Genomic DNA, 24,380 nt, shown 5'->3' with positions numbered 1-24,380 from the left:
AATCATGGCTCTGACAGTGCTCTGTGCCCTGATTGGGCAAAGCTTTCATTGCTTCAGCCAATCAGGGATTTCAATGCACTGTGCAGAGCATTGTGGTCAATTGTCAGGCCAAACAAACAGTCGAACTCCCCAAAAAATTCGGATGTTCCTCAAACAGGCGAACAGCTAATGTTTGGTCCGAAATCATGCTCGGGCAAAACCGTTTGTGCCCAACTCTAATCGGGAAAGGGGCTACTTGGTTGGATGTGCTTCCCCAGGCCAAATGTTCCTAGTCCTCCCCTAAACATAACTAATGAAACACGTTTAGAATGTCCCCACCTGTATGTGACATTGGGTGACCTCGTGGCTTTCTTGGCCTCTTCTATCTGAGCCTCACTGATGTCGATTCCGAGAACTTTCTTGAAGTATGGAGCGAGAACTCTTGTGTTCTGTCCCGTTCCACAGCCAGCGTCCACAGCAAATTCAGATAGTTTGGGAAACTAGGAAGACAAAAATATCTTCAAAATACATCACAATGACACTGGTGTTGTTTTCAGTTTAACCTTTTGCTGCCCACATCATGCATATATGTGGTTGCAAAGAGGGTGGTCTTTAAAACCCTCACATTGCATATAGGAGTCCATGGAAAGCCAAGATTTCTGTGCTGAGAACACGCTCACTGCATGCCCCCAGCACAGTCACAACATGTCCGTGTAAATTTCCAACAATTATCCGATGGAGCATACAGACGGTCAGATTGTCCGATAAAACATGTCCGTCGGACCGTTGTCGAAAAGTCTGATCGTGTGTACGGGCCTTAAAGGAGTTGTAAAGGAAAACATTTTGTTTTGCTGAAATGACTGTTTACAGGGTATAGAGACAGAATAGTTAACTGATTCCTTTTAAAAATGATTAAAAATAGATAAAAATCAATCATATAATGCACCTACAGTTTCAGTTTCGTTTTTGCATGCTGTTTCCTGCTTCTGTGATGTACAGAGACTCAGAGCCAATACAGGGCAGTGATGGTTTGTAAAACGAAACTGATTGGTGCTGAGGGGTTTTAGACACACAGGCCCAGATTCAGATAGGAGATACGACGGTGTATCTCCTGATACGCCGTCGTATCTCTTAGGCCGGCCGGTCGTATCTATGCGCCTGATTCATAGAATCAGTTACGCATAGATATGCCTAAGATCCGACAGGTGTAAGTGACTTACACCGTCGGATCTTAGGCTGCAATTCCAGGCCGGCCGCTAGGTGGCGCTTCGGTGTCTTTTACGCGTCGAATATGCTAATGAGCATTTACACCGATTCAGAAACGAACGTCCGCCCGTCGCTTTTTTTTTACGTCGCTTGCGTTCGGCTTTTTCCGGCGTATAGTTACCCCTGCTATGTGAGGCGTATCCTATGTTAAGTATGGCCGTCGTTCCCGCACCGAGTTTTGAATTTTTACGTCGTTTGCGTAAGTCGATTCAGAATACGGCCAGACGCAAGTTACGCTCACGCCGAAACCAATGACGTCCTAGCGACGTCATTTGGAGCAATGCACGCTGGGCCGAAACCAATGACGTCATTTGGAGCAATGCTCGCCTGATTTAAATAATACACTCCCCCTAGCCTCGTAATTTGAATTCCGCCGGGGGATTTACGATACTCCGCCGCAAGTTTTGAGGTAAGTGCTTTCTGAATACAGCACTAGCCTCAAAAACTTGCGCTGGCGGATCGTAAATCAGATAGATTATGCAGATCTAAAGATCCGCTAACCTATCTGAATCTACCCCACAGTAATCACACCTCCTTGATTAGTGACCACAGAGAGAAAGCTTTCATTATGAAAAAGACAACCAGTAAGTGTTCAGAACAGAGAAGGATTACAGCAAAAACGAACGATGAGGACATGAAACCAAGACTGCAGTAAGATAAAGGAAGCTATTTAGCTAAAAAAAAATATTTTCTTTAGTGACCCTTTAACATTAAATAACACTGCTCAGTTGGGAATATACAAAAGATACAAATGAACATTGTCACTTTTAGGTCATTCATCTGCATATCAAATATATATATATATATATATATATATATATATATATATATATATATATATATATATATATATATATATATATATATATATATATAAATATGTAAAAATAATATAACCTTGTTATTTTAAAGGCAAAGTTATTGCTAAGTAATCAGGTCCATAGCTGAAATGTAGAAATTGCTCTGGTCTATAGGGGGGGGAGTGGTCTATAACAGGTGGGGGGGAGTTGTTAAGATAGCAAACTAACCATATAAACAAAGGCTTTGTTCTGGTGCTGTTGTCTTGCAAAAATAAATAAAAAAATCAGACCAATGTCAACAGCACTGTGCACATTACAGGCCACCCCCTGAGTCAGACCACCATTCAGAGCAATGTGCACATTACAGGCCACCCCCTGAGTCAGACCACCATTCAGAGCACTGTGCACATTACAGGCCACCCCATGAGTCAGACCACCATTTTGAGCACTGTGCACATTACAGGCCACCCCCTGAGTCAGACCACCATTCAGAGCACTGTGCACATTACAGGCCACCCCCTGAGTAAGACCACCATTCAGAGCACTGTGCACATTACAGGCCACCCCCTGAGTAAGACCACCATTCAGAGCAATGTGCACATTACAGGCCACCCCCTGAGTCAGACCACCATTCAGAGCACTGTGCACATTACAGGCCACCCCATGAGTCAGACCACCATTTAGAGCACTGTGCACATTACAGGCCACCCCCTGAGTCAGACAACCATTCAGAGCAATGTGCACATTACAGGCCACCCCCTGAGTCAGACCACCATTCAGAGCACTGTGCACATTACAGGCCACCCCATGAGTCAGACCACCATTTAGAGCACTGTGCACATTACAGGCCACCCCCTGAGTAAGACCACCATTCAGAGCACTGTGCACATTACAGGCCACCCCCTGAGTCAGACCACCATTCAGAGCACTGTGCACATTACAGGCCACCCCCTGAGTCAGACCACCATTCAGAGCAATGTGCACATTACAGGCCACCCCCTGAGTCAGACCACCATTCAGAGCACTGTGCACATTACAGGCCACCCCATGAGTCAGACCACCATTTAGAGCACTGTGCACATTACAGGCCACCCCCTGAGTAAGACCACCATTCAGAGCACTGTGCACATTACAGGCCCCCCCCTGAGTCAGACCACCATTCAGAGCAATGTGCACATTACAGGCCACCCCCTGAGTCAGACCACCATTCAGAGCACTGTGCACATTACAGGCCACCCCATGAGTCAGACCACCATTCAGAGCAATGTGCACATTACAGGCCACCCCCTGAGTCAGACCACCATTCAGAGCACTGTGCACATTACAGGCCTCCTCTGACCACTGGCATCCAGAGTGCTGGGCATTACAGGCCTCCCCTCACAGGGCCAGGAGGAGAGGTGGGCAGAAGGGGAATATATCATGTGACACCACTCATGTCACCTATCTTTTAGAGTGTAGCTGTGGCCTGCAGTACATTGGAAGAACGACTAGACAACTAAAGATTAGAATAAGAGAACACACTAACAATATAAAAAAAAGGATTTCTTCATCACAGCCTATCCAATCATTTTAGATTCAGCACAACAGAGATTCTAGACAGCTCAAATTTTAAGGGATAAACAGTGTGGGGTACAAATATGAGAAGAGAGATTTCTCAAAATGAAACAAGATGGATATATGAGATGGATACATTAATCCCTATGGGGTTAAATATAGAGATGGATGTATGAGATGGGTACATTAATGCCTATGGGGTTAAATATAGAGATGGATGTGAATTGTTTTATATCAAACTTTTAGTTATTAATTTTAATGAAATTTGTTTCCAATTTTATGTCCAATATGGATTGTTTCATTCTAACGATATCCGTTTCTAATCCAATGCCCAACCACTAATCCTAATTTTATAGAACTAACATATTGTTAATAGAAATTGGGAGATGATTTACGAAGGTGTCCAGATACCTTGGTCCAGAGGAAATTTGGACTGGACATTATTGCTGCAGCAGTTGGTGCCTCATGATGTTAGGAGTGGTTTGTCCGGGTTTAGTTAGTTTATTTGGTCAATATTAGAGTCCATAAATTTATATTGAAAATTCCTAATCAACATTTACCAATATTATTCATTTATTTCACTCCAATAATTAAGTTAGTAAACATTCCAGATATTGTTACTATTGTATTTGAAAGGTTTTCATTAATATCACTATATCAATGGATTTTCCATTTGTCCACTAGATGGCGCCAGTTTATATAAAAATACATTTATTGGGTTTACAGATCATATAGTTTTAATCTACCGTAATTTTAGCTTATTTTTCATTTATTGTATGTATGATGAATTTATCTATTTCCGTTATGCATTTCCCCATTTGTTTGAACACTCTAATGCCCTGTACTAACGGTCCGTTTTCATCGGACGAACTGATCGTGTGTGGGCCCCATCGTTTTTTTTCCCCCCATCGGTGAAAAAAAAAAATAGAACCCGTTTTAAAATTTTATGATGGTTAAAAAAACCGATCCAGGCATGCTCAGAATCAAGTCGACGCATGCTCGGAAGCACTGAACTTTATTTTTCTCAGCACGTCGTTGTGTTTTACGTCACCGCGTTGGACACGATTAACTGGTGGTGTGTAGGCACGACTGATGAAAGTCAGCTTCATTGGATATCTGATGAAAAAATCCATCGGTCCGTTTTCATCGGATGAACCGATCGTGTGTACGTAGCATTAGTTGCTAACAACATCTTGTCTAAGTCGTATGTTATTTGGGTGTACCAACATGGACGTTTTGGTGGAGGTGAAGTCTGTTACACCTCCAACTAAACATAGGAAGATGTGATGTCACTCTCAGTCATTGAGTTATTTAGAATAGGTGTGGGTGGGAGGAGTTCAGCCCTTTATATTACCACGTCACACCACCTGGGAATATCTTTGATAACGTCTTGTGAACGGGACGAAACGCGTCGGTGACAAAGTAATTTTCAGCCAGTGAGACACAAGCCATTGGCCACTTCTGGTTTCCGGGTTCTAACACTGTTTTTAACGTTTTTTACATGTGAGTGAATATTGTTGCCTTTTTATGTAATAAACAAATGGAATCACGCTATATTGTTCTCTTTGCCATTTGTACTTATTCCTGATGGTTTGCTGAGGACAACGTATGCTGCAGTTGGTGACACAGCATGTGGGACTACAGAGCCCAGCCGTCCCTCCAAGCGTGTGTGGGCTTTCTTATGGGAATCCTGGATCTCTGATGGTTTACTGAGGGCGACACACGCTGCGGTTGGATATGTAGCACGTGGGACTACAAAGCCCAGCCACCCTCTCAAGCGTCTGTGACTTCTGTTATGGGAGTCCTGGATTTCTGGGGAGTGAGAGGCGACACGGGGGGGGGGGGGGGGGGTTGGGTGCACGGATTGCACAGATGTTTTTTTCCCAGTACTTGGCACTTTATATTGCACATCTGAATAATAATTTTGAAGCCACACTGCAAAGTTTTTGAAGTTCACCAACTTTTTATTTCATTTTGAATTTTTAATGGACTATTAGCATCTTTAGTATTATTTATATGTGTAACAGAATGGCCCGTGATACCCAGAGACTTTTGAAGGATGCGGGGTACTCCTGTGCCAGCTTCACCGATGACTCTTGGGTCTAGGGTCATCCTATGTCCAATAGGGGCATAGGATGACTGAGAAATGATATCTCAGATTACATGAGATGGGACAGTAATGATAATTCATGTATTGCAGGATATCTTGAAATATTACAGGTGGTTAATTCTGACCCCAACAGGTCAATAGGAGAGTGACTCATTCATGTGGGGACACATAGGGCCAGATCCACAAACTAATTACGCCAGCGTATCTATAGATACGCCACGTAATTTTTAAAATGCCCCGTCGTATCTTTGTTTTGTATCCACAAAACAAGATACGACTGAATCTGGGCTCGATCCGACTGGCGTACGTCTTAGTACGCCGTCGGATCGTAGGTGCATATTTACGCTGGCCGCTAGGTGGCGTTTCCATCGTATTCCGCGTCGAGTATGCAAATTAGCTAGATACGGCGATCCACGAACGTCCGGCCGGCGCATTTTTTTTACGTAGTTTCCGTAAGACTTTTTTGTGCGTATAGTTACCCCTGCTATATGAGGCGTATCCTATGTTAAGTATGGCCGTCGTTCCCGCGTCGAATTTTGAAAATGTTACGTCGTTTACGTAAGTCGTTCGCGAATAGGGCTTTGTGTAGAATGACATCAACGTCATAAGCATTGACTTGTTGCAGGTTAATTTCGAGCATGCGCACTGGGATACCCCCACGGACGGCACATGCGCAGTTAAAAAAAAACGTCATTTACGTTGGGTCAAGACGTATTAACATAAAACACGCCCCCATCACATACATTTGAATTGCGCCCCTTACACCGCCAAAAAGTTACACTACGCCACCGTAACTTACGGCGGAAATTCTTTCAGGATACAAAAAAAAAGCTGTAAGTTACGGCGGCGTAGTGTATCAGAGATACACTATGCCGGACGGATAGAAGCGCCGCGCTTCGTGGATCTGGCCCATACTGTTGAGGTGTTAATTGAGTCTGGCTCCTAAGATATTTCATTGTGTGAAAGTCTATTGATGATAGATGTGTTGGGGGTTGGCAGTCTGAAAGGTCAAATGGCTGACTTTTCAGCTGTAGTGGATTAGCATGTCAATTACGTCTACAACGGAATGTGTATCAGGTGAGAATAGCTTGTCGCGGAGTCAGAATGTCTGGGTAATGACTAGTAATTAGTTCATGTAGATTATCTGAATGTCATTATCTAAAGGAATGTGTATTGAAGTTCCTTGTGTCATGTTGTGGGTGGAGTTGAGTCATTGTCCATATTTGGTTGCTAACTGTATATAACAAGCTGAGTTTACCATTAAAGTATTCATTCGTTTGGAACCAGAAAACAGAGCTGTGTGTGTCTCGTTCTTCTGGGGGAAATCCAATGGGTCCTGTCTGCCGGATTGTGGAGTGTCGGATAAGCTGTCTTGGGTTGGTGGAATGGAATATCGTAAACGGTGTTAACCCCTGACCGTTACAATATGTATTATGGATATGATCTTCTCATTATGGTTCTTTGTTTGTGGCAATGATTTATTAGTATAGCACGAGGTAGCGCTCTTATTTAAAGGCACATGCACTTTGAGAGCAACAACCTTAGTAGAAAGTTCAAACTTTTTTTTTCATTTTGAACGGACTATTAGCATCTTTAGAATTATTTATATGTACAGTGGTACCTTGGATTATGAGCGTAATTAGTTCCAGAAGAATGCTTGTAATCCAAAGCACTCGTATATCAAAGCGAGTTTCCACATAGAAGTCAATGGTAACTCAGATAATTTGTTACACAGTGACTTCTAGGATATACAGTACCAGTGTGGCCAGAGGTGGGTGGGGGGGGGGGCCGGAGCCACTCGGATGCACTCAGAGAGGCTCAGAAACACCCGGAAATGGAGTGTTTCTGAGTGGCTCCCAGAGGCTCTGAATGTCACCGGCACCCCCGCACCTCTGGCCAAATGTGGTACTGCACACCGCAGAGGCTCGAGTCAGCATTTAAAAAAAAAAATAGCTCGTATTGCAAAACGCTCGTTAACCGCGTTACTCGCAATCTGAGGTATTACTGTATTATGGTTATGATATTCTCATTATGGTTCATTGTTGTGGCAATGATTTATTTAGCATAGCGCGAGGTAGCGCTCTTATTTTGATCACATATTTAAAGGCACATGCACTTTGAGAGCAACAACCTTAGTAGACAGTTTTCATTGTATTCATTTAAATCACGTATTTGGCGCAGGAATTCACAAGTGTGTTTCACACATCCACATACTCACCCACCATTCACACCACCTAGGGTAGCATTTCCTATCAGCTCTGGAATTTCTTTTTCAGTTTCACCGGGAATAAAATTGTTAACACATAAGAAATATTCACACAGGCTGACACCAGTACAAATACTGAACAATGCCTCAAACTATTTTCAAACAATATTGGATAAACAAGTAAGAACAAGGTGGGACATAATCACTTTGGAAGGCATCAAAGACAAAATCGCCTCCAGGTGGGTCAGGAAAGTCAGGAGGGTCAGGAGGGTCAGGAGGGTCAGGAAAGTCAGGAGGGTCAGGAAAGTCAGGAGGGTCAGGAGGGTCAGGAAAGTCAGGAGGGTCAGGAGGGTCCTGGGTCCCAATGATGGGCTTGAGGGTGATAACCTCCAGGAAGAATAGTTTGCATTCTTCAATGTCAGTGAAAGGTAATTATTAGAACTCATAGGGCTGGATTCAGATACAATGGTATTCAGAAAGAACTTGCGCCCTTATTTCTATCTTTTCATGTGACAACACTGAAGAAATGACACTTTGTATCTACGATGTTGTGTAGTGAGTGTACAGCTTGTATAACGGTGTAAATTTGCTGTCCCCTCAAAATAACTCAACACACAGCCATTCATGTCTAAAACGCTGGTGACTAAGTGAGTACACCCCTAAGTGAAAATGTCTAAATTGGGCCCAATTAGCCATTTTCCCTCCCCCGGTGTCATGTGACTCGTTAGTGTTACAAGGTCTCAGGTGTGAATCGGGAGCAGGTGTGTTAAATTTGGTGTTATCGCTCTCACTCTCTCATACTGGTCACTGGTACCAACATGGCCCCTCATGACAAAAGAACTCTCTGAGGATCTGAAAAAAGTGGTGCTGGGGGACAGAGAGCGGCGTGGGGGACGAGGATGGACACACGCTGGTGGACGGGGAGGGACACTGGGGGCCAGTGAGGGACGCTGTGGGACAGTGAGGGATGTTGTGGGACAGGGAGGGATGCTGTGGGACAGGGAGGGATGCTGTGGGACAGTGAGGGATGTTGTGGGACAGGGAGGGATGCTGTGGGACAGTGAGGGATGCTGTGGGACAGTGAGGGATGCTGGGGGACAGGGAGGGACGCTGGGAGACAAGGAGGGATGCTGGGAGACAGGGAGGGACGCTGGGGGACAGGGAGGGACGCTGGGAGACAGGGAGGGACGCTGGGAGACAGGGAGGGATGCTGGGAGACGGGGAGGGATGCTGGGAGACAGGGAGGGACGCTGGGAGACAGGGAGGGATGCTGGGAGACGGGGAGGGATGCTGGGAGACAGGGAGGGATGCTGGGAGACGGGGAGGGAAGCTGGGAGATAGGGAGGGACTCTGGGAGACGGGGAGGGACACTGGGGGACGGGGAGGGATGCTGGAGGATGGAGAGGAATGCTGGGGGACAGGAAGAGACGCTGGGGGACAGGGAGGGATGCTGGGGGACAGGGAGGGATGCTGGGGGACGGGGAGGGATGCTGGAGGATGGAGAGGAATGCTGGGGGACAGGGAGGGACGCTGGGGGACAGGGAGGAACACTGTCAATCAGAGCCAGTGAGGAGGGAGTGTGGGGAAGGGATGAGCCGTGCTTTTGGTGTCTCAGACACACAGGAGGTGGCTCAGAAATGAGCATGCACGAGTGCCCCCAGAGCAAGTAGCTTGCTATGGGGGGCACTCAGCAGGAAGGAGGGGCCAGGAACACCAGTGGGTGACAGAAGAGGAGGATCAGGGCTGCTCTGTGCAAAACCACTTTATTGAAAGCACATAGAAGGTCATCTGTAGATAAATGAAACAGATCAGATATAAAAGTCACAATGTTTTTGTCTATCTCCTCTGATCAATGTTTATAAACAAAATTACATTGTATCTTTCTATCTCCAGTCTGATCCAGGTTTATAAACAATATTACTTTGTATCATTCTATAGCGTGGTCCTTTTTTGGACAGCATCATCTATTACAGCACCTGTATTTACACAGTAACTAACTTTCACAGCTAGGAATTGTGTGCAAGAGGAGTAGTATAAGGGCAGGACATACTACAAACCCTCAATATGTTTTGATTACGTTTTTTTTTTTGGTGTGTGTGTAGCACACTAATACATCTATTAAACAATCATTGGCTGAATGTCAAACACATTAGTGCAATTTTGACGTAATTTCTCCACAGTAACCCCCTGTGATAGTTATCCCCATCTAGTGGCCAAAATGTGGTATTTTCTTATTGAGGTACTTCAGAAAGCTATACCACATGTTAGCCACTAGATGGAGCCGACGATCACAGGGATTGATTTAATAGAGAAATTATGTGTGACGTGCACAATTGTGTGTGACATTCGTCCAAAGAATGTTTAATAAATAGATCCCCCAGTGTCCACAACTATTTAGGAAATATTTAAAAAGATCGTTATTCAGGAAAAATTAAAAATACATTTTTGGAAGCGTTGGACCCTCTGTCATGTTCTTAAAGCGGAGTTCCACCCAAAAATTGAACTTTCGCTTATCCAGTTCCTTCCCCCCTTCAGTGTCACATTTGGCAGCTTTCAGGGTGAGGAAGGAGCAGATACCTGTCTAATACAGGTATTTTCTCCCACTTACGGCGAGAGATCACTGCAGTATATGTGGCAATCTAAGCCATGTCCGGCCCCTCCTCCACCCCCCCTGCTGTCTTCTGGGAGACACACAGGTCCCAGAAGACAGCGGGGACTAGTCAGGAACCAGGCTGTGAAGCCTCAAGGCTTTACTTTCTGATTCCCTTACTGAAGATGCCGGCGCTTCCAACCAGAGCTGAGGGACGGGTCCGCTTCGGGTGAGGACATTGCGGGTGCCCTGGACAGGTAAGTGTCCTTATTTTAAAAGTCAGCAGCTACAGAATTTGTAGCTGCTGACTTTTATATATTCTTTTTTCAATACTCGCATCCTGGTGGCACCATTAATTGGGATGGGAAGTTGGGGAAAATCTCCCTATTGGGTCACAGACAGAAGTAAGAACCTGACAGACCCCCTTCCCTGATCTGTCTAATGGGAAAAAAGTGTTGGCTGGACAACCCCTTTAAAAAAATAACTTGAGTGGCTCTGCTAATCTAAGCAAAGTAATCAGGGCCGTGAAGGGGGGTGGGGGGTTGGCTGCCGCGAATTGAGAAGCGGGGGGGGGCCCTTTACAAAGAAAAGAAGAAATAAAGAAAAATATATATAAAACATGGGGGTAGCCATCCGGGGCCCTGGGGACCTCTGAGACCTTTAATAAAAAGAAAAAAAAAAAGAAAGAAAAAATATATATAAAAAAAATATATATATATATTTTTAAAGGGGGGTTGCCATCTGGGGCCCTGGGTACCTCTGGGCCCTTTAATAAAATATATATATATATCGATATTTATATAATTTTTATTTTATAAAAATAAATTACATAAAAAAGGGGGGTTGCCATCCGGGACCTCTGGGCCCTTTAATAAAAAAAATTAAAATAAACCTCTGGGCCCTTTAATAAAAAATAAATAAAAAAATATATATAAAAAAAAATAAAAATAAACATTTATAAAAATAAAAATGGGTTTGCCATCCAGGGCCCTGGGGACCTCTGGGCCCTTTAATAAAAAAAAAAAAATAGATAAACAAAAATAAAAAAAATAAACATTTATATATATAAAAAAAAGGGGGGGGTTTGCCACATGGGGCCCTGGGAACCTCTGAGCCCTTTAATATATATATATATATATATATATATATATATATATATATATATATATAAAAGAAATAAAATAATATAAAAAAGAATACATTTTTTTTTAAAAGAGGGGGGTTGCCATCCGGGGCCCTGGGACCTCTGGGCCCTTTAATAATAATAATAATAATAATAATAATAATAATTATATATATATATATATATATATATAAAAATAAAAAATAAAAGAAATAAAAAAAGATTTTTTTTTATAAAAAAAAGGGGGGGGATGTCATCCGGGGCCCTGGGGATCTCCGGGGCCCTGGGGATCTCCGGGGGCCTGGGGATCTCTGGGCCCCTGGGGACCTCCGGACCCCTAAAAAAAAAAATTGGCCCTTTAATAAAAAATAAAATAAAAATATATTAAAAACAATATATTTTTGTTTTTATAAAATAAAATAAAAAAGGGGGGGGTTGCATTCTGGGGCCCTGGGGGCCTCCGGGCCCCTGGGGACCTCTAAGAAAAAAATTGACCCTTTAATAAAAAATAAAATAAAAATATATTATAAAAAAATATATTTTTTTATAAAAAAAAAGGGGGGGGAATACCACCTGGGGCCCCTAAAAAAAAAAAAGGGGTGTTGCCATCCGGGCCCCTGGGGACCTCCAGGCCCCTTACAGGTGTAATGCCTGTACCCCCCTGATGGCAGCCCTGAAAGTAATTCTGTTTTAAATTTTACAAGTGACAGAAGCCGTCACTCACCCTTTCATCCACGTAACTGAAGATAAGGTCTATTATTTCTTGCGACGGGTCAAACCTGAATTTCTGATAATCAGATGCTTGCTGCTTTCCTTCAAACTGTCGTGTCACCATTTTGGACTCAGATTATCGCCTATAATTATAAAACAGAACAAAACAAATTAAATATATTTAAAAAAGTCACAACAAACAAATGTACACTGATTATTAAAAAAAAGGACCTTCTGAGGGGGGTGTCCCCCCCCCCCCGTCCCCCCCATGCAATTTCACCCTCCACATGCTTTGAGGCATACAATAAATAGCAGCTAGACTCAAAATCCGTTTACTAAATCAGATCAGGCAGTGATTGGTTGCCAGAGGATTTCTACACTGACACCAATGTAATAAGAGCATTCACACCGATCACCAGTGTAAGGGGGAATTTACACTGACAGCCATTGTCAAGGAGATTTGTACTGACCACCAATGTAAGGGGGCACTTCTACACCAATGTTAGATGGGATTTACACTGACCAGCATTGGAAAAGGGGGATTCTGCACTGACCACCAATGTAAAGGGAAATATACACTGATTGGTGAAGAATTTACACTGGCCACCAATGTAAGGGGACACTTCTACACCAATGTTAGGGGGATTTACACTGACCACCAATTTAAAGGGGACTTCTACATGGACCACCTATGTAAGGGAGGATTCTAAACTGACCACAAATGCAAGTTTGGATTTTTTATTTTACTTTACCAACCTACTGGTGGAGACATAAGTCATCTAGCCCTTACCTTCAAAACCTGACCCATTCATTGGATTCCAGTTATTTAGCCCCCACCCCCCAAAATCTATTTTTTTTAAATAAAACGTATGCAGTTTGTTAGATTGGTTTGCGTTAGATCTCACACAGAACAATATCTGACATAAATTATGCACTAGTTATATTGGGCCAGATTCACGTAGAAGTGCAGCGGTGTAACGTATCGTAGATACGTTACACCGCTGCAAGTTTTTATCGCAAGTGCCTGATTCACAAAGCACTTGCAATGGAAACCTACGCCGGCGGCCTCCGGCGCAAGCCCGCGTATTTCAAAGGGGCGTGTGCCATTTATATTAGGCGCGCTCCCGCTCCGGACCTACTGCGCATGCTCCCTTTTGAATTTCCCGCCGTGCTTTGCGCGAAGTGACGTCATTTTTTCTAACGGCGACATGCGTAGCGTACTTCCGTATTCCCGGACGTCTTACGCAAGAAGGAAACATTTTAAAATTTCGATGCGGGAACGACGGCCATACTTTATACAGCACATACGTGTGCTGTGTAAAGTTAGGGCACCAAAAACGACGACTAACTTTGCAACGGGAAACTAGACTAGCAGCGACGTAGCGAACGCGAAAAACCGTTGTGGATCGCCGTAACTCCTAATTTGCATACCCGACGCTGGTTTACGACGCAAACTCCCCCCAGCGGCGGCCGCGGTACTGCATCCTAAGATCCGACAGTGTAAAACAATTACACCTGTCGGATCTAAGGGCTACCTATGCGTAACTGATTCTATGAATGAGTCGCATAGATAGAAACAGAGATACGACGGCGTATCTCCGCTGTGAATCTGGGCCATAGCACTTATAATGGCATGTTCAAGAATGTCACTATGGGGGTTATTTACTAAAGGCAAATCCACTTTGCACTACAAGTGCAAACTATGGGCCAGATTCACGTAGAATTCCGGCGGCGTAACGTATTACATTTACGTTACACCGCCGCAAGTTTTACGGGCAAGTGCTTGATTCACAAAGTACTTGCCTGTAAACTTGCGGCGGCGTAGCGTAAATCCGTCCGGCGCAAGCCCGCCTAATTCAAATGGGGCGTGTATCATTTAAATTAGGTGCGTTCCTGCGCCGAACGTACTGCGCATGCTCCGTTTTGAAATGTCCCGCCGTGCTTTGCGCGAAATGACGTCGCAGCGACGTAGTTTTTTGAACGGCGACGTGCGTTACGTCCTTTCCTATTCACGGACAACTTGCGCAAAAAAAAAAAATATTAATTTCGACGCGGGATTGACAGCCATACTTTAACATGGCTAGTCTAAATATAAGCCATTGAAATAGCAGTCGCAACTTTACGACGGGAAAAGCCGGCTAGCGACGACGTAAGAGAATGCGACGAGCGCGCGTAGCTTCGTGGATCGCGGTAAACAGCTAATTAGCATACCCGACGCGGAAAACGACGCAAACTCCACCCAGCGGGCGCCGAAGTATTGCATCCTAAGATCCGAAGGCGTACGCCTGTCGGATCTTAGCCAAATGCTGTCGTATCTTGGTTTGAGAATTCAAAATTAAAAATACGACGCGGCAAATTTGAAAGTACGCCGGCGTATCAGTAGATACGCCGGCGTACTCTCACTGTGAATCTGGCCCAATAAGCACAAAGTGCAGTCGCTGTAGATCCGAGGGGGACATGCAAGGAAAGTAAAAAACAGCATTTTAGCTCGCACATGATTGGATAATAAAATCAGCAGAGCTTCCCCTCATGTCAGATCTACCCCTCAGATTTACAGCGACTTCACTTCCAAGTGTACTTTCAGGGCAATTTCAGGTGCAATTTGCACATTTACGTTTTTGGTTGTAACGTAACAAAATGTGGAAAATTTCAAGGGGTATGAATACTTTTTCAAGACACTGTATACCAATGAGTGTGCAATCCTAAAAATATGAAAAATATTTGACAAACAAATAGTCCACATTAATATATATATAAAAAAAATAATGATAATTAGTCCATGAATTCTCTTGTGTAGATTCATGAATATTCATGCTTTTTCTAAGGTATGCTCTCACAATAAATGACAAATAAAGCCTCTTACCAGAAGGGGTGGATCTCAGATTATAGGGATCAAACACGCTGAGTTGTCAGCTTCACCGAGAGATCTTCCTCGTAGTGTGATAGTAACTTTGCCTGGATATGGAAATGCTTTGAATATACTCCCAGCTACACTGATAATTCTCTCTGCTTGTGTTCAACTTAAGGCTCTGAGGACTGTAGTGTGGGGGGAGCCTGAGGACTGGAGTGTGGGGGGAGCTGAGGGCTGTAGTGTGGGGGGAGCCTGAGGACTGGAGTGTGGGGGGAGCTGAGGACTGGAGTGTGGGGGGAGCTGAGGACTGGAATGTGGGGGGAGCTGAGGACTGGAATGGGGGGGGGCTGAGGACTGGAATGTGGGGGGAACTGAGGACTGGAGTGTGGGGGGGCTGAGGACTGGAGTGTGGGGGAACTGAGGACTGGAGTGTGGGGGGGCTGAGGACTGGAATGTGGGGGGGCTGAGGACTGGAATGTGGGGGGGCTGAGGACTGGAATGTGGGGGGGGGCTGAGGACTGGAGTGTGGGGGGGGGGGGCTGAGGACTGGAGTGTAGGGGGGTGCTGAGGACTGGAGTGTGGGGGGGGGGGCGCTGAGGACTGGAGTGTGGGGGGAGCAGAGAGCTGGAGTGTGGGGGGAGCAGAGAGCTGGAGTGTGGGGGAGCTGAGGACTGGAGTGTGGGGGGAGCTGAGGACTGGAGTGTGGGGGGGGGCTGAGGACTGGAGTGAGGGGGGAGCTGAGGACTGGAGTGTGGGGGGGGAGCTGAGGACTGGCGTGTGGGGGGGCTGAGGACTGGAGTGTGGGGGGGCTGAGGACTGGAGTGTGGGGGAACTGAGGACTGGAGTGTGGAGGGGGGGCTGAGGGCTGGAATGTGGGGGGGCTGAGGACTGGAATGTGGGGGGGCTGAGGACTGGAATGTGGGGGGGGGGGCTGAGGACTGGAGTGTAGGGGGGCGCTGAGGACTGGAGTGTAGGGGGGCGCTGAGGACTGGAGTGTTGGGGGGGGCGCTGAGGACTGGAGTGTGGGGGGGGCGCTGAGGACTGGAGTGTGGGGGGGCGCTGAGGACTGGAGTGTGGGGGGGCACTGAGGACTGGAGTGTGGAGGAAGGCTGAGGACTGGAGTGTGGGGGGGGGGGGGCTGAGGACTGGAGTGTGGGGGGAGCTGAGGACTGGAGTGTGGGGGGAGCTGAGGACTGGAGTGTGGGGGGAGCTGAGGACAGGAATGTGGGAGGAGCTGAGGGCTGGAGTGTGGGGGGAGCTGAGGACTGGAGTGTGGGGGGAGCTGAGGACTGGAGTGTGGGGGGAGCTGAGGACAGGAATGTGGGAGGAGCTGAGGGCTGGAGTGTGGGGGGAGCTGAGGACTGGAGTGTGGGGGGAGCTGAGGACTGGAGTGTGGGGGGAGCTGAGGACTGGAGTGTGGGAGGAGCTGAGGACTGGAGTGTGGGGGGAGCTGTGGACTGGAGTGTAGGGGGAGCTGAGGACTGGAGTGTGGGGGGAGCTGAGGACTGGAGTGTGGGAGGGAGCTGAGGACTGGTGTGTGGGCGGAGCTGAGGACTGGAGTGTGGGCGGAGCCTGTGATCAGTGAATGCTTTCACTTAGCGGCATTAGTATCTACTGACACAGCATCATATACCCTTCTGAGGGGAAAGTGCTTGTTGTGACCTATCTGTTATTTCAGGGGTCCATGCATTGAGGGGAGCTGCTAGTATCTTTATTGTTGGAGGTTGGCACGGATTCCCCTTATGATCACACATAGAAGCTCTTCTTGGACACTTTGTTTCGGTGCTCATGTGTTCTTCCATTTATGAACTCTATATACTTTTTCTTCATTTATTTGTTGTAGCGCTGCACTGCCTTCTATTATATATATATACAGTATATATACACACACATGATAGGCGGCATGGAAGCAGTGAAAGGTAAAACCTTTTTTAGTTTTGGATAGAGTGGAGAGGGATTAGAATACCGGTGAGTTTTTATTGCTGTCTGTGCCCCGTTAGGGAATAGGGACGGGCGAGCGGTTCGGCCCGAGCATAAGTTCAGGCCAAACATTTGTCTGGGGGAACAAATATCAATAAAAGGGGGAAAAAAATATTTTTTCGGAAGCAGTGATTTTAATGATGCTTAAAGTAAAACAATAAAAATGAAATATTTTTCTCTTGTTAAAAAAAATAATAATGAATATTTATTTAAATATCTTGCCTGGGGGGTCCCATTAGTCTCCCTGTAAAGTGGCGCATCTGTGGGACAATGATGGCAGAAAAAAATAAGAATCTGACAGGGGTTATAACCCTTTCTTGCTTTATCCAAAATGAAAAAAATTTAAATTAAAAAGTTTTGCCTATAGTTCTACTTTTAAGGTTCTCTCCACACAAATGTGATATTCTAGTCATAGATGGAGCCTGGCCAGCAGTCAGCCCCTGACGTCTTATATGTCTTTCATACACCAAGAATGTCATCTCCTGACTATAAAAATCTACAGACCCGGGAACTCAGCACAGGGATGGTGGGAACCCCTCATAATGGGCACAGCGGGTGTAGAGACCTGAGAACTCAGCACAGGGATGGTGGGAACCCCTCATAATGGGCACAGCGGGTGTACAGACCTGAGAACTCAGCACAGGGATGGTGGGAACCCCTCATAATGGGCACAGCAGGTGTACAGACCCGGGAACTCAGCACAGGGATGGTGGGAACCCCTCATAATGGGCACAGCAGGTGTACAGACCTGGGAACTCAGCACAGGGATGGTGGGACCCCCTCATAATGGGCACAGCAGGTGTACAGACCCGGGAACTCAGCACAGAGATGGTGGGAACCCCTCATAATGGGCACAGCAGGTGTACAGACCCGGGAACTCAGCACAGGGATGGTGGGAACCCCTCATAATGGGCACAGCAGGTGTACAGACCCGGGAACTCAGCACAGGGATGGTGTGAACCCCTCATAATGGGCACAGCGGGTGTTCAGACCCAGGAACTCAGCACAGGGATGGTGGGAACCACTCATAATGGGCACAGCAGGTGTACAGACCCGGGAACTCAGCACAGGGATGGTGGGAACCCCTCATAATGGGCACAGCGGGTGTACAGACCCGGGAACTCAGCACAGGGATGGTGGGAACCCCTCATAATGGGCACAGCAGGTGTACAGACCCAGGAACTCAGCACAGGAATGGTGGGAACCCCTCATAATGGGCACAGCGGGTGTACAGACCCAGGAACTCAGCACAGGGATGGTGGGAACTCCTCATAATGGGCACAGCGGGTGTACAGACCCGGGAACTCAGCACAGGGATGGCGGGAACCCCTCATAATGGGCACAGCGGGTGTACAGACCCAGGAACTCAGCACAGGGATGGTGGGAACTCCTCATAATGGGCACAGCGGGTGTACAGACCCAGGAACTTAGCACAGGGATGGTGGGAACCCCTCATAATGGGCACAGCGGGTGTACAGACCCAGGAACTCAGCACAGGGGTGGTGGGAACCCCTCATAATGGGCACAGCGGGTGTACAGACCCAGGAACTCAGCACAGGGATGGTGGGAACCTCTCATAATGGGCACAGCGGGTGTACAGACCCGGGAACTCAGCACAGAGATGGTGGGAACCCCTCATAATGGGCACAGCAGGTGTACAGACCCGGGAAATCAGCACAGGGATGGTGAGAACCCCTCATAATGGGCACAGCAGGTATACAGACCCAGGAACTTGGCACAGGGAAGATAGGAACCCCTCATAATGGGCACAGCAGTAGGCATGTGCATTTCGTTTCGTTCCGAATCGAAATTCGGACACATTTTTCATTATTCCGACATTCGGATGCATACGAATTCCTGAATTGTAGAATTAACCAATTTAACCGAATCCGAACGAACGTTTTCGAATCAATATATATATATATATATATATATATATATGTTTTATTATTCTACTCTTCTAATATTTTTCTCTTCGAATATGAGTTCATTCTATATGAATTTCGAATTTCAGAAAATGGAAGATAGATAGAAGAAGCCAGGTCATATTCTATTGTATTTGATTGCATTCTATTAAATTCCATTCTGTTCTTTACTATTCTTTGATTTTCATTCTATTGTTTTATTATTTTATATTCTATTTTATTGTATTCTTTTTTAGAAATCGATTTATATTTTTTTATATTTTGATTCAAATTTGCTTTCAGTTTTCATTCGAATTTGTTTTCGAATCGATTCGAATAGAATTTGTTTTCGAATCCGATTGAAATATTTTCGAATCCGACCGGATTTTTTCGAAATTCGGTCGAAAACGAACGAATTCCGAAAACTAATTTAACACATGTAACGAATCTAACTTAACGAAATTAATTAAATGACGAATTAAAACGAAACAAAACAAATTTTTCCCTTTTGCACTTGCCTACACAGCAGGTGTACAGATCTGCAAATTCAGTGCAGATTAGAACCCCTGTTATGCTTTTACTGCTTTCAAGACCTCCATTCCGAAGATTTCCTCGGGGATAACACATCACCGGACAGGAAATTGAATCGTCTCCCACTCCATCCAAAACTAGAAGTTCATGTTTATGGATTACATACATTTCTATAGGAAGCGGAGATTAGAGTCAGACAAATGAATGTGAACTTACCTGGCGATGTCCGTCTTCAGAGCTCACTCACCATCAGTCTGAGGTACAATAAATACTTAAATGTTTTATTATTAATCTTGGCTTTAAGTGAAATGGTCCAAAACGCACCTTTATAGCGAGGACGCGGCCGTCTTCCCACTGGTGGATGAAAGCTGCTCCGACTCCAGGAAGATTTTATTGCTACAAAGTAAATACTGAACACTCGCATGTAAATAGGTCAAATAATCCTTCAGTCACGGGTGGCTACATGTCCTCAAATAACTCCTGTACACCGATCTCCTCCGGCTAACAAGCGTGTAACCAGGGTGGAGATGGGTGTATAGCGGAGCTCCCGGAGAAATGATTTGATGACATGTCACGCTGCCCTCAAGAAACCACCCAATCACTGTCGTCTTGTTCAGACATGTGCCATTCGCTTTGTTCCAAAAATTTTTTTAACGAATTTCAACAAATTTGTTCATTTGGAAATATCCAAACGAAAATCCGCAACGAAAACCTTTACAGAATATTTGCAAACTCGAATATATTAAAAAAAAAACAGAAAATACAAAAAAAAAAATTGAAATAATTTTTTTTTTTTTTTAAAGAAATCAGAAATTCTGAAATTTGAAAAAAAAAATGGAAATTCGAAACCTAAAAAATGCAAAAATCTTAAATAATAACTAACTTATAATAATAACTTATGGGTATTGGAATTTCCTTTCAAATTTAGCTGTAAAGTGAAAGTAAGGAATGCAAATTTATCTGAAGTAACGATTTATCCGAAATAATAAATGCTGCATTTAAACGAACGGATCTTTCCCTTCTTTTGGGATAACCGTAATGTATGCTAACAGCGCATCCGACGGAAATGCCGTAGTCCGGCCCATTGCATTAAAAACCTTTATTATCTGATTACCTAATAATGGAGCAAATTCTTTGTAATATCTTATTGTGTATCCGTCTGGGCCCGGGGCTTTCCCGGCCTTCACAGTTTTTAATGTTGCGTTTAGTTCCTCCATTGAAATAGGAGTCTCTAAACTAGTTCGGGCAGGTGATGAAAGCCTCAATGAGTCTACTAAGGAGAGATATTCCTCCACTTTTGACGGAGTAACCGGTGTTTGTACCAGGTTATACAAAGTAGAGTAATATTTACCAAATTCCTCCGCTATATCTTTTGGCTTTCGCTTTAGTTGTCCCTCCTTCCCCTTAATTTGCGGGATATACGTTGAAAGATTTTTTTTTCCTCAGTTTCCCGGCCAGCAATTTACTGCATTTGTCTCCAAGTTGGTAGTTTATTTTCCTTCCCTGCTGTATTGTCGCTTTAGTTCAGTAATTTGCCTTCTCAACTGACCTAAATCTCTTCCTATATGAGGCTCTTGTGTCCTTTTATGTTGGAGTTCTAATGCCTGAATTTCCTCTAATCATTTTTTAACCTGTTGTTCTCGTCTCTTTTTCAGAATTGATCCATGTTTAATCAGGACTCCCCTGATCACAGTCTTGTGCGCCTCCCACACCAGTCCAGGGTCACTCCCAGGTGTGTCTTTCACTTGAAGGTAGGCTGTAATCTCTTGAGCCACATCTTCCCTGACTTCAGGGTTCTGTAATAAACTCTCATTTAGACGCCACCTTCTCTCCTGGGCGAGAACCTCACTGGACAATGAGAGGCGCACACTGACCGGGGGGTGATCGGACCACGTTATACCACCAATAGATACTTCCATCACAGAGGAAATTAAAAAGTGGGGGATCAGAAACAGATCTATGCGGGAATATACTTGGTGTGGATTGGAGAAGAAGGTAAAATCCCTTTCTTCTCCATGCAACGTCCTCCATACATCCACTAGCTGTGCTTCGTGAAATTTCCGCAGTACTCCCCTTCTGACCCCCTCTGGGGTTGACGAGGTTCCCATGGAGGTGTCTATTCTCGGGTCCAGGGAGATATTAAAGTCTCCCCCAAGAATTAATTTACCTTCTGCGAATTCCAACAACTCCATGAGAACTTTCCTCATAAATTTGGTACATATACCGTGGCCAGAGTCACTTTGATTCCTCCAATACTACCTTTGAGGAAAATAAATCTTCCTTTTGGGTCCAGGTATCAATTCTCTAATGACCAGGAGATTCTATTGGAAATCAAGATTGATACTCCCTTAGATTTTGCTTCCTGATTTCCTGCGTGATACACACAAGGGAAGAATCTATTCTGGAGGAGTGGAAGTCCCTCTGTCCTGAAGTGTGTCTCCTGTATGTAGGCTATATCTGTCCCTGAGCGCCGCAAATCATTCAACAACATGCTTCGTTTTTCTGGAACATTAAGTCCCTTAGCGTTCAGGGAAGTTATTTTTATTCCCTCCATCTCTGAGCAGGAAAAATAAAACCCTATCACTATCACTCGGGTTTCATTACATTACCACAGGGCACTTTTGAATGTAAGAATTTATTATCAGTCACAGACATGGAGGCAGTGGATTTGCTGCTCCAGATCGAACTGGACAAATACTTTGTTATAGGGCCTTTCTCCACACCACCTTTCCATAATTGGAGGGTCAACCCCCTTGGCTTGGTTAAAGGGAAATTTTCCAATAAACTTTGTTTGGTTTATGATTTGTCAGCCCCTTATTGTTCTCATGTGCTTAGTCTGAATTCCTTAATTCAATCACAGAGGTTTTCGCTCAAATATGCGTCTGTGGATCAGGCAATCCAACGCATTATCAGCATAGGTAGGAATGCTTGGCTGTCCAAAGCCGACATTTCGGATGCTTTCAAGCGTCTCCCTATTCTGCCTTCTCTCTGACAGTGGCATGGCATTAGGTGGAGGGGTGTGTATTATTTCGCTACAAAGCTCACCTTTGGGTCCAAAAGCAGCCCTTTTTGATGTTTTTGCTCAAGTGCTCAGTTGGATTCTCACATATAGGAACGCTGTCAGGAAGTCAGCCACTATTTGGAATGTTTTCCTGGGCATGGTTTGCAGGACATGGCGGACATGCTTACCAGGTCCCCTGTCGGGCAGTTACCAAGTCTTGTGCTCAAGGCAGCCATATATTTAGGCTTCTAGGGGTTTCTTAGACCAGGTGAATGGTACCAACATCAGGCACTTCAAGATCAGCACTAGGTGGTGCTCGGTTTCAGTTTTGGATCTACTCGTGGTCCAATTGGCAGATAAACCCAGAGACAGTCCACATTTGCCATTTCAGGGGGCCCCTCTCACCTCAGCACTTTTTATCAAGCATTGCCGCACCCTCTTAGGGAATCTGGGGGTTGGACCCCCAAGTCATACTCGGGTCATTCTTTCAGAATAGGGGCTGCTTCCATAGCCTCTTGCCAGGGCTTTCCTGTTCACATCATCAAGAGGTTAGGCAGGTGGAGGTCGTCATGCTACTCCAGGTACATTCCTAAAGCCACTCGTTGAGATGTCTCAAGCTTTCGTACATTTGACTGATTCATTTGTGCTGCATTTGTTTCAATAAACCCCCTTTGCATACTCATCCTACTGTCTTTGTTTTTGCCCCCTTTACTGACCTCGCGACCACGGCACACCCCAGGTCACTTTCCTGCTCTTTTCTTTCCTTAGTTATCCACAAGAGTCTCGGAGTACAAATATGAGGCAGACCACCAGGCACGCGCATCAGGATTACAGTGACGCGCGGGGGGCACGTGCCCCCCAGTGGCCGGAGGACCCGAGGCCCTAAAAAGACGACCTCCCAGATTTATAGAGCCACCTGGAGGCCGTCTTTTTACTATGGTCCGGGTCTGAAGTAGTTAAAAACCTTTATAGTTTACCATTTGGGAGGTGAGAATGTGAGCTATGGCGCAAACATTTTTGCTTTCACTCTGATGTTTGTGGCCATATCTCACGTGTGGTACAATTACCATTTACATATGTATGCTAGACCTTTTTTTGGAGACATCAGGGGTCCATTATACCCCTTATTTCTCCCCTGCCCTCCAAAGCTACTAACCAAGCAAAGATAGTGCTCGGTTAGCTGCTTCCCTGGAGTGAAAAAATGTCGGTTGCCTTTAGAAACCCATAACAGAGTTTTTTTTCTTATTTCAAGAAATAAGGATGGTGGTAACCACTTCCCAGAACAGAAAAAAAAATAGATATAGCCAGGAAATTACAGCTCTAAACCTAAGTGACAAAATAATTGTTGCTTCTGGCTTTATTCATCATACAGGAGATGGGTGAACACATGTTCCTCCATCCCCTCTGTGGGAAGCTGCCCTGACTGTTTACCATGGCCCCAGGCCAGGCCCGTCGCTACAGGACAGGCAAAACAAACAATTGTTTGGGGCCCCAAGCTGACCTGGGGCCCCCAACTTCCCCTTCCCAAGCTGTAGCGTGGCCGAGCTCCTCTTCCTTCCTCCTGGAGTCCTGTCAGTCCGGCCGGGTACCGCGCGTGGTACAGGAGATTCAGTTTCCTTTTCCTGGCCGGACTGACAGGAAGTGCACACTGAGTGCTCACTTCCTGTCAGTCCTGCCGGGAACACAGGAAACTGAATCTCCTGTACCGCGCGGTACCCGGCCTGGGTGACCACGTGTCCCGGATTGCCCGGGACAGTCCCGCATTTTGCAGGTC

At 45.4% G+C, this 24,380-nt stretch overlaps 1 protein-coding gene across 5 annotated transcripts in view; it reads right to left on the bottom strand.

Moving 5' to 3' along the window:
• The window catches only part of LOC120943031 (putative methyltransferase DDB_G0268948), a 35,422-nt gene extending 15,308 nt beyond the window's left edge, over positions 1-20,114 (bottom strand). The window contains exons 1-3 of one of the 5 annotated variants that reach the window (XM_040356087.1): positions 20,028-20,114; positions 12,353-12,482; positions 319-479 (exon numbers count right to left, since the gene is read on the bottom strand). In XM_040356087.1, coding sequence (XP_040212021.1) covers positions 319-479; positions 12,353-12,463 — 272 coding nt within the window. In that variant the 5' untranslated portion in view covers positions 12,464-12,482; positions 20,028-20,114. The other 4 variants (XM_040356086.1, XM_040356085.1, XM_040356088.1 and 1 more) reach the window with 4 other exon arrangements.
• Positions 20,115-24,380: the final 4,266 nt, after the last annotated feature.

The sequence above is a fragment of the Rana temporaria genome, chromosome 6 (assembly GCF_905171775.1).
Source record: "Rana temporaria chromosome 6, aRanTem1.1, whole genome shotgun sequence".
Taxonomy (NCBI): Eukaryota; Metazoa; Chordata; class Amphibia; order Anura; family Ranidae; genus Rana; species Rana temporaria.
This window is presented reverse-complemented; position numbering and strand designations above follow the sequence as displayed.